Source organism: Geospiza fortis, unplaced genomic scaffold, assembly GCF_000277835.1.
Source record: "Geospiza fortis unplaced genomic scaffold, GeoFor_1.0 scaffold292, whole genome shotgun sequence".
NCBI classification, from domain to species: Eukaryota; Metazoa; Chordata; class Aves; order Passeriformes; family Thraupidae; genus Geospiza; species Geospiza fortis.
In genome coordinates this window covers 1,287,011-1,305,254 of record NW_005054482.1, presented here as the reverse complement: position 1 = coordinate 1,305,254, position 18,244 = coordinate 1,287,011, and the positions used below count along the sequence as shown (strand labels likewise).

Here is an 18,244-nt window from a genome sequence, read left to right as displayed (position 1 = left end):
GGCCGGCCCTGCAGGCAGGGTTCCCCGGCCGCGGGCGGGATACTTTTAAAAATATTCTGAAAACTCATAAAATATGTGGTGTTGTCTGGAGCCAGTGCTGCCTCTGCACCGTGCCTTGGCACAAACACACTCTATCACCTGTGACATCCTTCCTGCACTGACCACTGTTCACAGCTTTTCTGCAGGGACTGATGGAGCAACCCCTTAAACCTTGTACTGGCTGTGGAGCTCCTGTCAGAGCAGGAGCATTACCACGGTGCAGATCCCGTCCTGACCCCCAAACCAGTGGCTTTCCTGCTTCCTTTCTGACCTGATACTCAATGCCAAGCATCCTCTAGACCTCTGTGTCTTACCAAATACAAGTACATCCCAAAGTGTAGCAAGGACAATTTTAGCCTTCCCAATGTAAACTTTCCATCTGATGTAATGACACTGTCCCTTATTTATGCATCACCCCAGCCCACATAGCCTAGAGAAGTGGCTGCAGGCTCAGAGCAAGCTTTGGGTGCCTGCAAGAAGCTTGTTTTGATTTACATGCCAGGCCCAAGAGTGCACTTAAACTCCTGTCTCCCCACCAGGGGTTTCTAACCCATCCCCTGTGCCACGTGTGCAATGACCTGTTCGTGTAACACCAAATTCAGCAGAAAAGCACTTCTAGTAGAAGCTTAGGAATGGAGCAAAGTAGAGTTATAAATGTTTCATGTATCTGGATGCAAAGACAGATAAATAGACAGCTAAGTATGTATAGACATCTGTACACCCACCTACATTGGTATCTGTATGAAGTCCTTTTTAGACCCTTCGCTAAATTTGTAAGTGATTGGTGCTTATAAAGGCAAACAAAATAACCCTTAGAGTTACGCAAGCTTGGATGGTTATTTGTGTCATAACTGTTTCTGAAAAAATGATGACAGGACTTAAAAGTCACCAATAAAATAGTAATAATAATGATAATGAAGTATTTTGCTGTTACTTTGGCAGCTTATGCTTCTCCTTGTACTTACTGCTCCATGCCTTACTATCTCAGTATTTCACTCTGAAGTAATAAAGCAAAAGTCACAAGGCTGGCTGTTAGCTTACAAGAAGCTCTATCACAATTTGGAGAAAAAATAAAACTTGGAGCATTACCAGTAAAACAGAGATTCTACCTGTATCTTTAATGCAATATTTGCTCTGCAGACCTGCAAACACTTACTTTAAAAGATAACCGTGGCCTTTCATGAACCCAGTCTCATTTTAGCAGAAGAGTTTTATGCTTCTCTATGACTGTGAGATGTGTCTATTAAATTCCCTTCAAAGGCCTTACCTGGCCTATTTATTATGCAGTTGAGGGCCAAAATAGCTCAATATCAAATATCTGCAGGCACCTCAGTACTTTGGAAGAGTGGAAGTGCTGTATCAAATCCTCATGCTGATCACACAGTTTCAAAACACAACAAGGGGCACCTCATTGTGTCTCCATTTGGAAAGGATCATAATGTAATATTATGACAGGAGTCTGCCGTGCTCTGAAGGCATGGCGATCATGGGGATTTGAGTCCTCAATATGGAAGACACCTATCAAGAACAGAGACATGTATTACTGCATGAGATATAGTACCCAAGTCCCAAACTTCATTAACCTTAATTAAATGGTTTTGATACTAACATTTTTCTGTAGTAGGTCAAATGCATCAAAAGGGCCTATGCATGACTGGTTTTTATATGTAAACAGGCAAGCACTCCCAGAAGGGCCCCATCCCTAAAGCCTTACAGGTTATTTATGTATTTCCTTTATGAGGACACTGCCCCATCTGCTGGAGCAGCCGCACGCAGGGGCCCCACTGCGACGCTCGAGTGTGGCACTGGAATAAAACCCTTCTTGCATTTAGGAACAAAACCCCCTAAGTCACATCCACAACCATTCCAGCAAGCAGGGATGCACCCAACTGCCCAGGTTTCCATCCCTCTTAATTCTGTAAACTAACCACGGACTCCTACTGAGCTTTTGAGGGCACAAAGGCTTCTTGTGAAAGTACAAAGGAAAGAATAAATGAGCCAGCAGGTATGTTCAGAAGAATAGAATTTGGGGGATTTGTACCTGAGCACGTAAGGCCACAGCCTCCCTTTTCAACATGTACAATCATAGAATCACAGGATGGCTGGGGTTGGAAGGGACCTCAAAGCTTCTCTCACCCCATCCCCTGCAGCGACACCTTCCACTGTACCAGGCTGTTCCAAACCCCATCCAACCTGGCCTTGGACAATCCCATGGGTGGGACAGCCACAGCTTCCTTGGGCAACCCGTGCTAAGGCCCCACCACTGCAACAGGGAAGAACTTCTTCTGTATATGGGATTTCTTTGAAGTCCTAAAGCAGAGGCCACCTCAGGCAAGCATGTAAGGATATAAACGGTCCCTCTCAAAGATAACCTTAAAACATATTCAATGTTCATTACTTTAACCTTTTATATGCTGTTCTTCAAAGCACTCCAAATATGGAGTGCTTTGAGAATTTTTAAATGTACATAAATTGCAACAAAAAATACTGCTAAGCCATTATTAACATTGGATCTAGGCACAGGCTACCTGACTTGTAAAGCTTCCAGAAACATAAACTATTTTGATAACATTTGCCACAATTTTTCTTTAAATAAATTAATTTTTAAAAAAACATCAAATGTCCCTGCTTTACTTTACCACAGTAACAAAATAAGCACAATCACAACTTCTGTTTCCTATTACATTAATTTTTCTCACCCTTTTTCTTCTTAACTATTTCTGGTAGCCACCAGCAGAAGAATGGCATATTCACCACCCCATCCAGCTGCCTTGAAATCTTGGCAACTGGTGGGTTGCACTGAAAAATGGAAAAAATGCACTGGAAAAATGACTTACCCTAAAAATCCTGCACCAGACCAGAGAACTAAGCACAGAACTCACAACAGCTGGAGACAAAAGAGCTCCAGCTAAAGCTATCACATCCTCTGGCCATCATGCACACCCTAAAGGACTGTTTCATACATGGCAAGAGACCAGAAACAAGCCTGGCTGCTGGCTCTTCTTGATGTTTGCCTTACAGAATTCCACTTGAGGGCCTTAGCTGGATCTCCATCTGGCCATCACTCTCTCATGCCCGATTCCTTCCCTTTTAAAGCTCTGCTCCATCCCTTTGACATCTGCTGCTTGGTGATACCCCCCACCCACGGCGAGCTCCTGATTTAGCCCATGGGCAAGCTCCCTATCACCTGCTGAGCTCCTGTGCCACATAAACCTCTCTGCAAGCCCCCATCAGCTGCTGAGCTCCTCCATGGGGTCAGGGATTGCAGCTCTCCATGGGATCCCCAGGATCAGGGATGTTGTTTCTGCTCTTGCCACAGCAGCCTGTCTGCAAGCCCCCATCATTGCTGAGCGCCTCTCTGCATTCACCTTCACCAGAGGCTGCTTCAGCTCTGGCTCAACAGCTGCACACACACTGCCTCAGGTAACTCCTCACTCATCTGTATGTGAGTATCATCATCGACAACTATTAAACACCCAAACAGCTTTTAATTGACCAGCAGTAACTCAGGGTTTTGCTCAGTACTTATGAAAGGTCCCAGGTTCTGTGTTTTCCAGTTCGGGTTAATAGTACCCACCACTTGTAACACCTAGAAATGGCAGCATTGCTCAGCTGCTTTTCACATCCCTCTGTTAATAGCACAGGCTATTAACAGACCATTCACCTAATAAGTTATCCATTGAAAAGTATCTCTAGTGTCTAAAAGTACCCTAAAAACTGGACATCATGGAGGAACTGCTTCATGCCCACCTGAAGCTTGTGGATGTGCTGAATCAATGACTGGTCATTGATTAAAGGCTGGAGCACTCACCTGGAGCTTTAACACTTCAGCTGATCAGCATGTGTACATGAGTAATATTGCTGCAAAGGATTGTCTTCTGCTTCAACTGATAAACTGCTGGACAGCTTTTAAATGAAAAGAATAAAAAAGAATAAAATAAAACATAAATAAAATCTGTATTCCTCCAGACCCAAGGGAACAAACAAAGCAGACCTTCTGGACCCAAGCCCCAGGCCCTGCCAGCAACAGACGCAGCACGGCTTGGTGCTTGGTGCAACTTCTGAACTCAGGAAAGGAAAGAGGAAAAGGCAAACCTCTGGGTGATTTAACAAAGTAATTTCAGCAATGATCACTCTTGGTAACTTAATGGAGCAGAGAGCAAAGCCCTCTGCCCACAGACCAGAAGTGACTGTGTATGGCTCAGCTCATGGCCAGATAAAACAATCTGGATCTCAGTCTGCTGGAGCATCCTCCATGTGGGGACATCAGGGGCACCCGTGATGGCTGCACTCACCCTTGTCTACCAACAAAATGTGAAACAGTCCTGACCTGGTGCTGTGTGAAAGGAAACACTGCCAGAAGCATTCACAGGGTCAGTTCTGAAAGCAGAGGTCTCGGCCTCATGTATTGCCCTGCCTTAACCACACAGGCAAACAGCCAAGAAATGTAACTATCCTCTGCTTAAAGGCAGCAGATTCCTGGGAGAAAAGGAAAACTCAATATGACAGAAAGAAACACCCAGGCAATGGCAATAATCTGACACACACTGGATAACAATCGTTGCCCAAACACTCCCAGAGAAAACTGAAATTAAAGGTCACAAGGCAGATGCAGAATAATATCTGTTGTGACAATACAGGATTCAGCCAGCGCTGGTGGTGGAGACTTTAGGTGCAGGGCAGTCTGCACGCCCTGGTGACCACAGAGGCAGCAAGATGTGCTGCTTGGCATGGCCAGAGAGAGAGCAGCAGCCTTGCTTGTGAGGCATTAGGAAACCAGTGCCCTTACAGGACTGCCTGTTATCCCACTTTCACTGCATCACAACCTTCTGGAACCTGAGTAACACTGACCAGCCCTGCCTCAAGGCAGGCAGGAAATCACCACGGGGACAAGCTGGAGACAAGTGGGTCACTGGTCCTTGCCACATGCACCAGCAATGGCACAGCAGATGCTCCCAGGTACACTGTGGGTCACACTTGGGATGGACATCTGCAGTCCTCCATCCTCCTTAGAAGAGATGGATGCACAAACTTCACAGCCAATCATCCAGTTTGCACCAGTCTTCCAGACAGAATCACAGACTCCTCACAAACCTGTGGCAGTGAAGTTACTTGGTTGAGAAGAGGTCTCAGGAGCTGCTACCAGCTATGCACAGCTTTTGTTTGCTCTACAGCACTGTTTGGTTGTCTGAACCCATCCAGCACATGCTCTGGACGAGATCACAGTGGTTCTTGGAGCAGAAGGTGTTGCCCAAGAGCTGAAGCCTTCCTCTAGCACACAGCTGCTCAGGAGCTGCTGCTCTCACCGCAGCACGCAGCATCGTGCTGCAAGGCTCCTGCTCACCGCCCTCCATCCTCAGTGGCCATGCACAGCAGCACCCTGCAGCACACTGCAGCACCCTGCAGCAAACCGCAGCACACTGCATCGTCCTGGGAGGCTCCTGCTCACTGCCTTCCATCCTCAGTGGCCATGCACAGCAGCACCCTGCAGCACACTGCAGCACCCTGCAGCAAACTGCAGCACACTGCATCGTCCTGGGAGTCTCCTGCTCACTGCCTCCTGCAGTCAGTGGCCATGCACAGCAGCACACTGCAGCACACTGCAGCACCCTGCAGCACACTGCATTGTCCTGGAAGGCTCCTGCTCACAAGCCCTCCATCTTCAGTGGTCATGCACAGCACTCTGAGGAAAAGCTCAAAGATTTCCCTCTTACACCCACTGCAGGAACTCACACACAAGGAGGACTCTTCTTGTACTGGGCTCTCTCCCCTCCAGTGCCCAGGATGTCAGTCCTGCAGAGCAAACCCTGCAGTATTATACAATTTATATAGCAGTATTATACTGCATTAACTTTCTTCTATTCCTCCTGTAGACAACTTATGAATTGCAGTATTAAAGCATCCTGACTCAAAGGATTCTTGCACTGTGGGAACACTTCCTGCTCAGAGTTTTTCAACCGTTAAAATTTCTATGCTGGCTATTATGCCAGATTTAGTCTCCTAGCCCAAATGGGTCCACAAAAGACATCTGTACAGATGAATGCAATTAGTTAAAATCTTCTCCTTCTCTCACTCAACAAAGTTACAGGGTCTGCAACAACACACTAATTCAAAGTAAGAATGATTTTACTGATTTCACTCCACTTTGGTAGGGATTAAGGATTTGCCTAGCAATGTACTTGTACTGGTTTTAATAGACTGGTTTCACCACTAGAGGCAAATTCCAGAAGACACTTAGTTTAACCAACTCTGCCCAAAGACATACCTTTGGTTAAGCAACCAGGATCCTTCACAGAACTGATACTTTACCTAAGATGAGGTACTCTTAAAATGCACCATGACTGCAATACCCAAAGGGAACCTGGACAATGCAAACTGCCTTCAAAAATAATTGTGTTTAATTGGTATGGACAAAATTATGGTTGTGTTCTGGAAAGCCATCCTTCTGCTAAAGATGAGGGACAAGATGCACATTTAAATTACGGTGACATGGTGTGCATGAGACAGGTTCACATATATCAAAGGAGAATATATCATTTTATGTTGCTTCCCTGTTTTTCCACTGCTTAAGTTCACAAAACTGGCAACACATGGTGCTGTGAAATATGTTGAGAGCTAGTTTTGGAGAGTACTGGATCTGAAAATAAAACCTCTTTTCAGGTGGCAATGGACTTGCACTGTCCTTAGTTACAAGGAGGGAGCACACGAGTGCAGAACTATTGAGGTGTGTGGTGCAGGAGCACGGGCAGTGTTGGGCTTACTCCTGAACAAGCCCCTGCAGTCAGGAATGGCCAGGAGTAACCACCAGTGCTCCCCAACCCCTGCCCCTAGAGACACAACAAAATCAAATATGACAAGTACTCCTCATCAGATGCTAGGCCTTGTTAAAAACCCCAGCAATACAAATTCATTCCAGGATAACAAACTTGTGCAATTTCACTACTGCAAACTGCACTTACTGGTAGAGACAATAAACAAACTAGAAAAAGAGAGAATATTGCACAGAAATAAATGTATCTACAAAATACTCTGCAGTGTGAATGGTGAAGGCCAGACTCTCAGTTCTGCATGTGTGAACACAAAGAAACAGAGGGCTCTTCCCTTTGTGTCCTGGCTGCAAGGTTTCTTACCTGACTCCTCATGGGGACGATGCAAACAACACAAACAACCCACCCTTCACCAGGAAGGAAGGAAACATCCCAACTTATGCACAACCCAGATAAAGTACAGGTTTTTGATATGGTGATTTATATTTAAATAAGGTCTACAATACATTTACTTACTGATTTCTGCTTTTTGTGTCTTTTAAACCAGGAACTCCGACAAATGTAAAGATAAATTAAAGCACCCACACCACTTTGTTCAGCCTATGCTTCAGGTCCAAGAGACTTAGTAAGAAAACCTCCCAAAAGCAACCAGCGCCTGTGAAAACCTGTGGCCATAAAGAATTGACTACAGCTGGCATCACAGTGCTACAGCACCTCCACAGCTGCAGCTTTGTGATAGCAAAGACCATTCTGCTTTTAACCACTATGCTGTCCTTAGTTTCACGTGTGGCTGCTGGGATGGAAAAACAGCACCCTCTGCATTTCACTTGCAGATCTTGCAATGTACTTTTCCACTCCTTTCAAATGGAAGGAACTTTGCAGAAATAACAAAAAGGTCACGCTGGGCAGCTCATTTTGTCCTCCTCAACAGAGAGAGACAACGGGCAAGGGACCTCAAATGAGGCACAGAGAGCCACAGAGGAAACCACAGGTTTCATTTTTTTCCTTCAGAGCTTGTATTTAGTGAGGCTTCATCCCCCAGCATGAGAGATAACTGTGTTATGTTTTGTGAGGCCTCCTCCCTCAGCACAAGAGATATTGTGCTGTGCTCTTGGCTTTTCAAAGATGTCAGGCGACCCTAAGAGATTCTGTGAACTCAAATAAATCCTGATGTTAACTGAAAGATGCAGATGAACACTCTCTAATTCTTCTCTTTCAGCTTTCCCAGACCTCAGGAGAGTGACCTGGAGATAAGATGTTCCAGCTTCAGCAGCCAGGGTAATCTTTGACAACATACTTTGGGAAGCAAGTTGGATAGTGGTGGTTTTGCTTTGTGGTTCAGAAAGTTCTTTTCTAAACCCTTCCTCTACTCACCCCTGTCCCTCTAGTACCCTCATTTAAAGCAGCCCGAGCTCCTGTGCACCATTCAGTGCTGAAAAGCACTGTTAGTTCTCTTCCTTCCTTCCTTCCTTCATCCATAACTCTGCTCTTGAACCCCCTGCAGCTCAAACAGGAGCATCCTGGAGGCACTGCAGCCTGTGCTGCCTGTGAGCAGCCACAGAGGATCAACATTTCAGTTTGTGCTTTGGAACTGAGTCAGGCTATGCTGGCAACTCACAGTTTGAGTGATACAAGGCCCTTCCTGCAAGCCCTGATAAAACCACCACTGACTGCCAGAACATGAACATTATTCCTCCCAGAGTTTCCTCTTTGCTGTTGTAATTACACCAGGTTACAGTCCTGGTGAGAAGGAGCTCTATTGAATTGAAAAACCCAAGTCCACTTCCTCTGTAAAAAATTTCCCTTTCTGTCAAATAAGGAAAGTGTCTTCTCCTGACAAAGCAACAGAGCTTTTCCCCTGCACCCTGAGAAGCTAAAACATAACACCAGATGCACCCTGCATTAGTTCCCAAAGCTCTGCCACTGTAATGCAGTCCAACAGAGGGGTGCATTTCAGCCTCTGACATTACAGCTGCAGTCTTACAGAACATGAGCTATTCCTTACCTACATCCCACAGCTGCACGAGGCTGTCCAGGACAGACACAGGGAATCTCAGCACTAAGAAAGAACATGAGCTATTCCTTACCTACATCCCACAGCTGCACGAGGCTGTCCAGGACAGACACAGGGAATCTCAGCACTAAGAAAGAACATGAGCTATTCCTTACCTACATCCCACAGCTGCACGAGGCTGTCCAGGACAGAAGCAGGAAACCTCAGCAGTAAGTTCAACACTTGCTCCAGATGCTATCACTGGCATGATCGTCTATCCATGGGAGTCTGCTCCAGTCCCCAAGTCTCTTATGGAAGAGCTATTCACAGTGGTCACAAAGCAGGATTAGGCAACATCCCCGCCAAGACACCATGTCTCAGTCCAGGAAATCAAAGCCCACAAGACCACCATGTGCTCATTGGACAGCTGAATTGCTCTCTTCCAGCCTTATTGACAAATGGAGCTCAACTAAATTGAGAAAATTCCATTATGTCACTAATGTATAAAATTTGATTTTGTTTAACACGACATTTGAGTTCAGAAAAAAGTCTTTGCTCTGAATTCCAACTACTCACTAACACCACTAAGAATGTAAATAGCTAATTCCCAGATTTTCTTCTGACCTTTTCCCACAATTCCCATTAGGTTTTAAACCACGAGATTAGCAGAGCTATTGCCAAGAAAAGACTTTCACCATCCCCACCACAGAACCACAGGCAAAGTATACAGAAATAAACACCCAGGGGCAAATTCCCTCTCACTTGGTTATTGATTTCCATGAACAGCTTTGCAAGCAGAATGGATTTGACCCTTTGCCCTAAAGAGGGCATCCATGGTGTCAACACTTGGGGTTGCTGAAGAAAGCAGATTTACAAAGAAGAAATCAGGATGGAACTCAGCTGCCAGCCCAGCACTGAATCCACTCAAAGCCAGATCATGCCCAGCCAGCAGAGACTCCCTAAATAACCACAAAAAGCTTTCAGACCTGTCAGTAACAATGCTGCTGAAGGCTGATTTAGAGGGGCAGTTCACCTGACACCTCAGAGGGCTGAGGCCTCAGAACATCCCCCTGAAGGAGGTTTTTGCACTGGCACTGTCCTGTGTGGAGTCTCTGATGTCTGCTAACACAGCTGGGCTCATGGCTCAGTCCCTGTCAATTCCTTCATGCCTCATTACACATTCAAGTCCATGCTCCAGCTTTTGTTCTAGGCTCCTCTCCTCTCCCTCTCCCTCTCGCCTCCAGAGACCAGTTCCCATGAGACTCCCCAACTGCTGTCACTGTGTCACCATCAGCCAGCAGTTTTCAGAAGCCTCTGGAAGGTGGGGGCTATGAGAAGGGAGACCAGACCAAGTGGACATTCCTGTATGATAAGGATGCTTTTTCTGAGACGATCAGGCTAAACACACCATTGAACACCCAACAAATGGACACTGAGATATCACTGATTTCTCTGAAAGCTGAAATCCTATTTCTTAACCCAGCAGACAGAATCTTGCTCCTTTCCTTCATTTTCAAAATTTGCCTCGTTAGATTATCTGGCTCTTCAAAACAATTTTGGATACAGAACTAATTCATACTGTGATGCACAGCAAAGAAACATTTATAAAAAAAGTCAGAAGCCATGAAAATCTCAATTCCCTCACCCTTTAAAAATCCACCCCTGGTTCTCTCTATCCCTTCTGCCTCATTCCTTTTCTCCACATCATACCTCATGTTTTTATCTAATTAAGCAAATAAAAATATCTTTAAATTGCCTTTTGCCTGGATTTTCTCATTTTGTTTCTCCTACTACTACACACACACACACAGAGAAAACAATCTGACACTGAAGTCAAATACCAGTATCTGGTCCTAATGTTTTTATATCATCCGTTTTGATAGAATTTGGTTCCAGTGACCAAATCTGACCATGATTCAAACATTAATTGCTGTATTAATTGCATATTCACTTTGATGTCTATTCCAGATGTGACCCCTCAGATATCCTGAGCTGCTAATGCAGCAACACACAGCATCTAATGGAAATCATCACTACACACCTGTCAGCTTGCAAAACTTCATCGTTCAGGGCCTAGCTGCAAAACAAGTCTGTACTCTCACACTCTCTAGATCTTACATCCCTACTGCAAGATATTCAATAGTTTAATTATTACAATTATTATATTATTTTATTACACCATTATATGTCACATTATTATATTATTAGATATTCTATACTAGATTATATATTAATATAGAGTACATTATTACTATTAAACTATTGGATAATTTAGATATTAGGTTAATAAGATTTTTTAGGCACCAGGCATTGGGATATTTGGATCCTACAATATTAGGATTTAGACATTATGACCACGGGAGCACAGAAGCTCTGGCATTCTGGGTAGGATATTTCCAATGAATGAGCAAAGTCAGAGACTGTTTAAGAAGACTTCAGCAATGCAGTACAGAAGGACAGGCTGTGAAAAGGAACCAACTTACCTGAAGTATGAGCAGCATCTGAATAATAGAGGGTGGAACTCTGGCTCTGGAACGGGATAATGCATCCTCCAATTTGATATTGAGGGTAATTATATTCCTAAAATGCAGAAGAGCCAACTGCCGAACTGAGGGCTCCTTTCCCTTGGAAATACAAAGAAAGCAAGACAGATGATAAGCAGTGTGAAAATGAGTTCCAAAATCCTCTGTTCAAATTCCTTCCTCCACTCCTGAGGGATTACACGAATGGCAAACCCAAATGAAACACGAAGGAAACATACCAAAGGACAGAGAGCAGCCCCCAAGTCTGCAGAGTAAATTTGATTTGGCACTAATGAACTCTACAGATGTGACTGTGTCTGACTGCACGTGGAGAGGATGAAGGGCTGGGGTGGGATGGGAGCTGGACGAGATATGAGTATTTTGTATTTCAACAGTTCATCATAAATTAAATGTATCATAAGTTAAAAAAAAGGCATGACTGCAAGTTGGTTGAATTTCCATTATTCTGTAAGATTTTGAGTGCTCCCCGTTTACTCTCTCCAAATTTGGCAGGAATCCTGACTCCGCCCAGCTGTGGATGCTCCTCTGTACAGTTTGAGAGACTTCACTATAAAGCAGGAGCAGAGCTGAAGTTTCATGCTGCATTTTCAAAGCCATCTGATTTTGGTTCAGGAATCCCTTCTCACTGAGGAGGACTCCCAGCTGCAGAACACAACTCTAGCTCTGTCTGCAGGCTCATGCAGAGCTGTGGAGCTGTTGCTCTTTTTGCCATTAGGGGTTTTCCTTGGGTATACCTGGCTGTACTTATGGGAGGTTTGGTGTTCAGCTGCTCTTGACTTAAGTCTGGAATAAATAAGCCTGACCCAACCCATTCCTTTTCACTTCCTAAATTATTTAAACAGAAGTAAAGAAGGCCCCACATCAGCTTCAGTTGCTAATGAACAGAATTTACAAGAGCACATAGGCACCAACTGGGCTTTTAGAAGAAATGTCAGAACATGAGCAACGAGATCTATTTGAATTTACGTGGGACTTAGGATTCTTAAATCCTCAAGGTTCCTTCGGAAATTCAAGTAATTATTTCTATCTGACAGGGGAGAAGACTTGTGTTAGTAAAATATTTTCAAAGGCCTCAGATACACAACGGAGTCTAAATTCAGACTTCATACCTTTAACTGTCTGAAGATGCAAACAGTGATATTGTTAACATCTGGATAACCATTTGAGGCATAAAGTCCACTTGAAAAAATGGGAGAAGGTTTCTCAAGCTTCCCCAGACACATTCAGGCACCCAGTTCCCACTAAAATCTGTAGGCATCTATGAGCACCTGCAAAGATCACTGGCACCTGTCTGGTACAGATTTCCTTGAGACCTCAGTGATAAACAATCCTCTGGCTATCACTGCATTAGAAGATCAGGTACCTACTGTATATTTAAAATTACTGGACTCACAATCTGTGTTCATCAAACTCCACTGACTTTTGCTGTCCACTTACCATAGCAGAGAATTTGATCTCAGAAATACAATTCCTTTTCAAAAGTGGACATACTTCAAAGACAAAATTCACATTGCAGAGAGGGAAATGCATCTATTTTAATCAACACAACTCAATTTATTTCACTGTGCAACACTTCAGTTTATAATTCATAACTTTTTTTGACTTTTGGTGTGATTGGCAGATGGACTAACCAGCCTCCCTGCACTCTACTTTTGTTTCTAAAGTTCCCCTTCATCTTTTCCACCTGAGCACTTCAAACCATTTGCATAAGTAACTTATTTGCATGACATGGCTAAACAGAACAGCTGCACTGAAGGCTGGCCCCAGGAGAGAGAATTGAGGATTGCATCAATCTGCTGATGAACCTGTAAAGCTGCTTTTTCCAGTTTTTCAAGATTCTATGAGAATACAGTAATTTTTTCACCTGCACAGGATAGAAAATAGCCTGCAGCATGGGCAGGACATCACTGAAGAAAAAATCCCAGGTTTCAGCTAAGGTATCCAGTAGCTTCTGCCCTGCAAAAACACAAAACAAACCAGTGAAGAGTTTTGGTTGTGATGCATGTTTCACTTTCTGCTAGCTGCACAAAGTGAAACATGCAGCAAACAACGTGAATCTGCTGTATGCTAAGATAAACCATGCAGCAGCTACTGTTAGTAGCATGGAATTGGTTTTCCATAGTGGTGTATCAGATCCTTCCATATTTGTGTCTTTCCAGGTGACTCATCTAATACTCTTAATAAACTCAGAGTCTGAGGTTACTCAGGAGAACCCTGTGAAGAATGAAGAGCAACGGCCCAGGTTACATCTTCCTCTCGCTGTAATACTCGCAGGACAGGACTGTGGAGGGGAGCAGGGGAGAGCACATCCTGCAGAGGAGCTCACCCAGCTGTGCTCCCTCCTGCCTCTCAGGCTGCAGGGCAGCAGAGCAAACCACACCATCTGTGGAGATGCTCTGGAAAGCATCCTCCCAAACTGACCCCTTGTAGCTTTTCCACTGCTCCCTTTCCCACTTACCCAGAAAAACTCACCCAAGCCCATGGAAAAGAACAATAGTGTTAGGGCTGTAATTTTTACTCTAACTTTCAAGCAATGCAGTTAGAATTTGCTATGGGGTGAGTTCCCTGCGGTCCTCACAACAAGGCCACCTCCATATCCATTCCTTCCCCAGCTGCAGCCACCTGGAATCCTCACCACCTCCATATCCATTCCTTCCCCAGCTGCAGCCACCTGGAATCCTCAGAACAAGGCCACCTCCATGTCCATTCCTTCCCCAGCTACAGCCAGTTGAAATCCTCCCCAGCAGAATCTGGAGAAGCTCTGGCCAGGCTGTACAACCAAGCTGGATACTGAGCTCCTCACAGAACATACACAACACAGAGGCAAATGCAGGAGCCAAGATCCACAGAGGAGATCTGGTTCAACAGGTGGGTTCTGGCTTCACATCCCTGCTCCCCAAAAGGGCCCATGTGACCCTGGACAAGCTCTTTACCATGCCTGTGACCCCAACCCAGCTGTGAGAGCAGAACAATGCCCCTGCAACTCCACCAGCAAGTGTTATGGAGGAAAAGACATCAGAGATTCTGACCTATTCACACAGGACAATATGACTTACCAGGAAGCAAACTCAGTAGCAATCAATCAGTACTGCTATTGGTGTCAGAATGTGATGCTATTCCTAATTTTTGTATTAGAGCATTACTTGGAGCCACATCTAGGGAGTATTTTGTCCAGAATTACACACATCTCACAAAGCAATTATGCATGAAAGCCTCAACACTGCTGACTGCACTCAGAGTTAGCCAATCTTCACTATGGGATATTTGATCCCTCTACCTTTTTAAGCACATGATCAATAACATCAGCTCTAGTGAATCTGCAACTCCTGAATTATTTCCATGCTGATGACTTTAGGTGCTTTCAGTGACAGATGTGGATCATCATGCTATACTGTGCTCCACAAGCTGCTAGCTTGTGCAACGCACCAAAGTCTTGTTTTCAGCACCACCAGGAAGAAGTTCTCTCTGTCCTGCACAAGACTGAAAAGGGTGTTCTCAGTTTCCATTTTTAAAACATTTTTTAAAAATCTGTTTTTCATTAGTTTTAATTAAATAGAGCAGGAGACCAACTAAAAAGATTTCTAGCAGCTGTAACAGTAGTAATAATAATAATAATGGTGGCAGTAGTAGTAATAGAAATAATAAACATGTGCTGGTTTTGGCTGGGATCAGTTCCTTCCCAGGAGCTGGCAGGGGCTGGAACAGAGCTAACAACACAGGGATGTCTGAGTTATTGCTGGGCAGGGTGTGCACAGAGCCAAGGCCTTTTCTGCTCCTCTCCCACCCCACCAGTGAGGGCCTGGGGGGACACAAGGAATTGGGAGGGGTCTATTTTCACTTTTCCTGAGCAGGATGTGACTGAAGGAGAAGGAAGGGTCCGTGCTGGAGGCAATCCTTCCCTGACTCCCTCAGTGCTGCTCTGGGCAATCACCTCTCCTACATAAAGGGTAATGAGAGCAGCAAGCAGGACCCAACAACAGCCTGCAGGAATGGACTGAGACAGGCTAACCCACAGTGCCAGGAACAGAGTGGAGAGCATGGATTGAGGGATGGACTGAGACAGGCTAACCCACAGTGCCAGGATCAGTGTGGAGAGCATGGATTGAGGGATGGACTGAGACAGGCTAACCCACAGTGCCAGGAACAGAGTGGAGAGCATGCCTGTGCCTCCACATTGCATTTGCTACAACACCTGTGGCACACACAGCCATGCTAAAATCCAAGTTACCTTCATAAAACCGGATCTTGTCCCTTAGGATCACCATGCCCTTTGTGAGCAGCTGATTCTGTAAATAAAATACAGGCTACATTTACTCAATCCTGTACTTCCCTACAGCCATCATATTTCACATTTTGTTCATTCTTAACTTTAGACAGTGAAGGGGATCTTTTATTTTAAAAGTTATTCATCAAAGAACTCTTGCTGCATCCATCTTATTTAACTCACTTGGGACACTTGTGAAATTCTGCTATAATCACCTGCTGTTTTTAGGACAAAGGATGTATTTCATGCAGTACAAAGTGCTTCTCAAACCTCAAATGACTGACCTACAAAACATGTACTTAGAGAAGCAGAAAGAATATTGCTTCAGCAGACAGTGGTACTTATTCCAAAGTCTTTCCTAGTACCTCTGTTGCAATGAGCTTCAGTAGTTTACTCAAGGACTTCAATTTTAAGCTAAAAAGCAGGGCCTGAAACCAAAAGAAAGACAGCAGTGACCTACAGAAACACTGTGATAGGTTGGGCCTTCCCTGTCTGACTATATGTATACAAAATGTATACAAAATCCCAATCTCATTAATCTGTTAATTTCAAAACCAGAGAGAAGTCAGTGGACATCTCTGAATGGTTTCAAGGGTCTCCAGGTCATCATTTAGAGTGGGCAAAATTATTGTTCTCAGTAGCATAAACCAGAATTGTCTTTAAATAAAGAAAAGACAGGCCTACCTGCAGATACTCAGTGAAAAATGATCCCAGTTCTGTTTTCAGTAATTGCCTGCATTAAAAAGAGCAAGAAAAGAATCATGCTTTCCATTGGTGCATTTCTAGTCAGCTTGCATGTTCAGCCAAATGAGATGCTGCAATAAATTCAACTCAACTCTGTTACCAAGCATCATTGTGGTGCAGGGTTTATAGCCAAGTAAATTAAAGCAAAATTTGGGCACATTTCTATCTGTTTGTTGGTTCATACCAGATTATATTTGTCTGACACATCAGCAGAAAATTTTTTCCTGTCTGTCCCTCACCAGCAGATGAGCATATTAAGGGAAATGCATTCGGCCAAGAAATCTCAGTCCAGAAGTACCTCTTTTTGTCAGTCAGATACAGCTGAATAATCCTAAGGCACTTACAATAATAACACTGAGTAACCATTATTCCAGCAAGTAACTCAACATGATTGATGGATCATGCTGACTGACAGACATCCCAAAAAAGCTACTCTTTGCATGTCATTTTCTCACCAGCCATGTAAGAAATAACTGAGGAGTGAGTTTATTTTAATTTCAAGAAAAGCAAACGCAGGCCCAATATCATCAGGCTGGACTTTTCAGAAGATATTTTCACAATTAAAGGAACCAGACTGGGAATCAGACAGGGACAGATAAACCCAGAATATCTATTTGGGGAATATACTGGAGAGTCTGACTCCAATGCCCAGCCAGAGCAGCAATAAGCAGTAAGGGAATAACTAAGGATCATATCTGAAGACAGCTAGGGGATGTAATAAGCTGTCTGTCTTTTGTAAGTGCTGATTCTTTTCCATCGTTTATTTTATAAATACAAAGTTCTATAAGGAAATCTGCTGCTTTGCCCCTGCCAGTAAGAGGGTTTGGTAAGTAATAATAACAGCTAAAAAAGTAGTAAAATGTCAAGTGTTGTAAATTCAGATATCAGCTTATATCTCGGTACATTTTCTTTTCAACTGTAACTTAAGTAACTCAAATGGTAGAAATTTCACTTTTTTTTTAAAGGGAAGAAAGTTCCCATCATACATCTCACTGCCCTACAGTTAATCTGTTGCAGACAAACTGGCACTGGGACACAAACCTGAACACTCTGCAGCAGCAGCTGTGACTGTGCTGGGCACAACTGGCACTGGGACAAACCTGAACACTCTGCAGCAGCAGCTGTGACTGTGCTGGGCACAACTGGCACTGGGACAAACCTGAACACTCTGCAGCAGCAGCTGTGGGTGCCAGGGCTGGCACACAGCACTGGGCACGTGGCTGAGGACGCCCTGCAGGGCCCAGGCTCTTACCTGACTCCTTCATTGAGGTTGTACAGCTCGTGGTCTGGCAGACCCTTTCGCTGGAACACTGCTATAACTCCATTGTGGATGCTGAAAGAGGACATGAAGAGTCATTAGTGCCCAGCAAGATTTGAGAAGGGTAACACCTCCACAATTATCCTAGCATTTCTGTCTAAACACTTCAGGACCTTTTAAAAGTCATAGATGACTTCTGGTACTCCCCCCATCTCAGATGCCTGACAGGAAATTACTGCCTAGAAAATAGATAACATCTTTGAAAATCAGTTCCTTTTGATTTGTTCCAGCTCAGTGGCTTCAACAGCTGCACATCTGAAATCAGTAATTCCAAAAACTTAGGCCAGTATTTTTAAGTACTTCAAGGATGTCAACTATAACTTTTAACACACTCACATATTAAGTATATTTGAAGCATTTGAAAGTATAGTTTTTATCTCTATGGCTCAGTACAGAGACAATTAACAGCTTCCCCTGCACTGGCGTCTGTGCAGGGCAGCAGCAGCAGCTTTAGAACTCTGGGAAGCAGGATAGGGACCAGATCTGCCCATCCTGCACATACGAGGGTGTGGGGCTGCTGTGCCTTGTGAAAAACAGCTAAAGGTGTTCGGGATCTGGTGGAAGGTCTCCAGGGAT

The 18,244-nt window shown here is 44.3% G+C and overlaps 1 protein-coding gene across 6 annotated transcripts in view; it reads right to left on the bottom strand.

The window, feature by feature from the left end:
• Positions 1–18,244, bottom strand: part of PRR5 (proline rich 5) — a 66,326-nt gene that overhangs the window by 6,418 nt on the left and 41,664 nt on the right. For all 6 annotated transcript variants that reach the window (XM_031063136.1, XM_005428408.2, XM_031063140.1 and 3 more), the window contains 5 exons: positions 17,603–17,683; positions 16,291–16,339; positions 15,571–15,628; positions 13,207–13,298; positions 11,283–11,423 (listed from right to left, as the gene is read on the bottom strand). In XM_031063136.1, the coding sequence (XP_030918996.1) occupies positions 11,283–11,423; positions 13,207–13,298; positions 15,571–15,628; positions 16,291–16,339; positions 17,603–17,683 (421 nt within the window). The remainder of the gene's footprint in view (positions 1–11,282; positions 11,424–13,206; positions 13,299–15,570; positions 15,629–16,290; positions 16,340–17,602; positions 17,684–18,244) is intronic.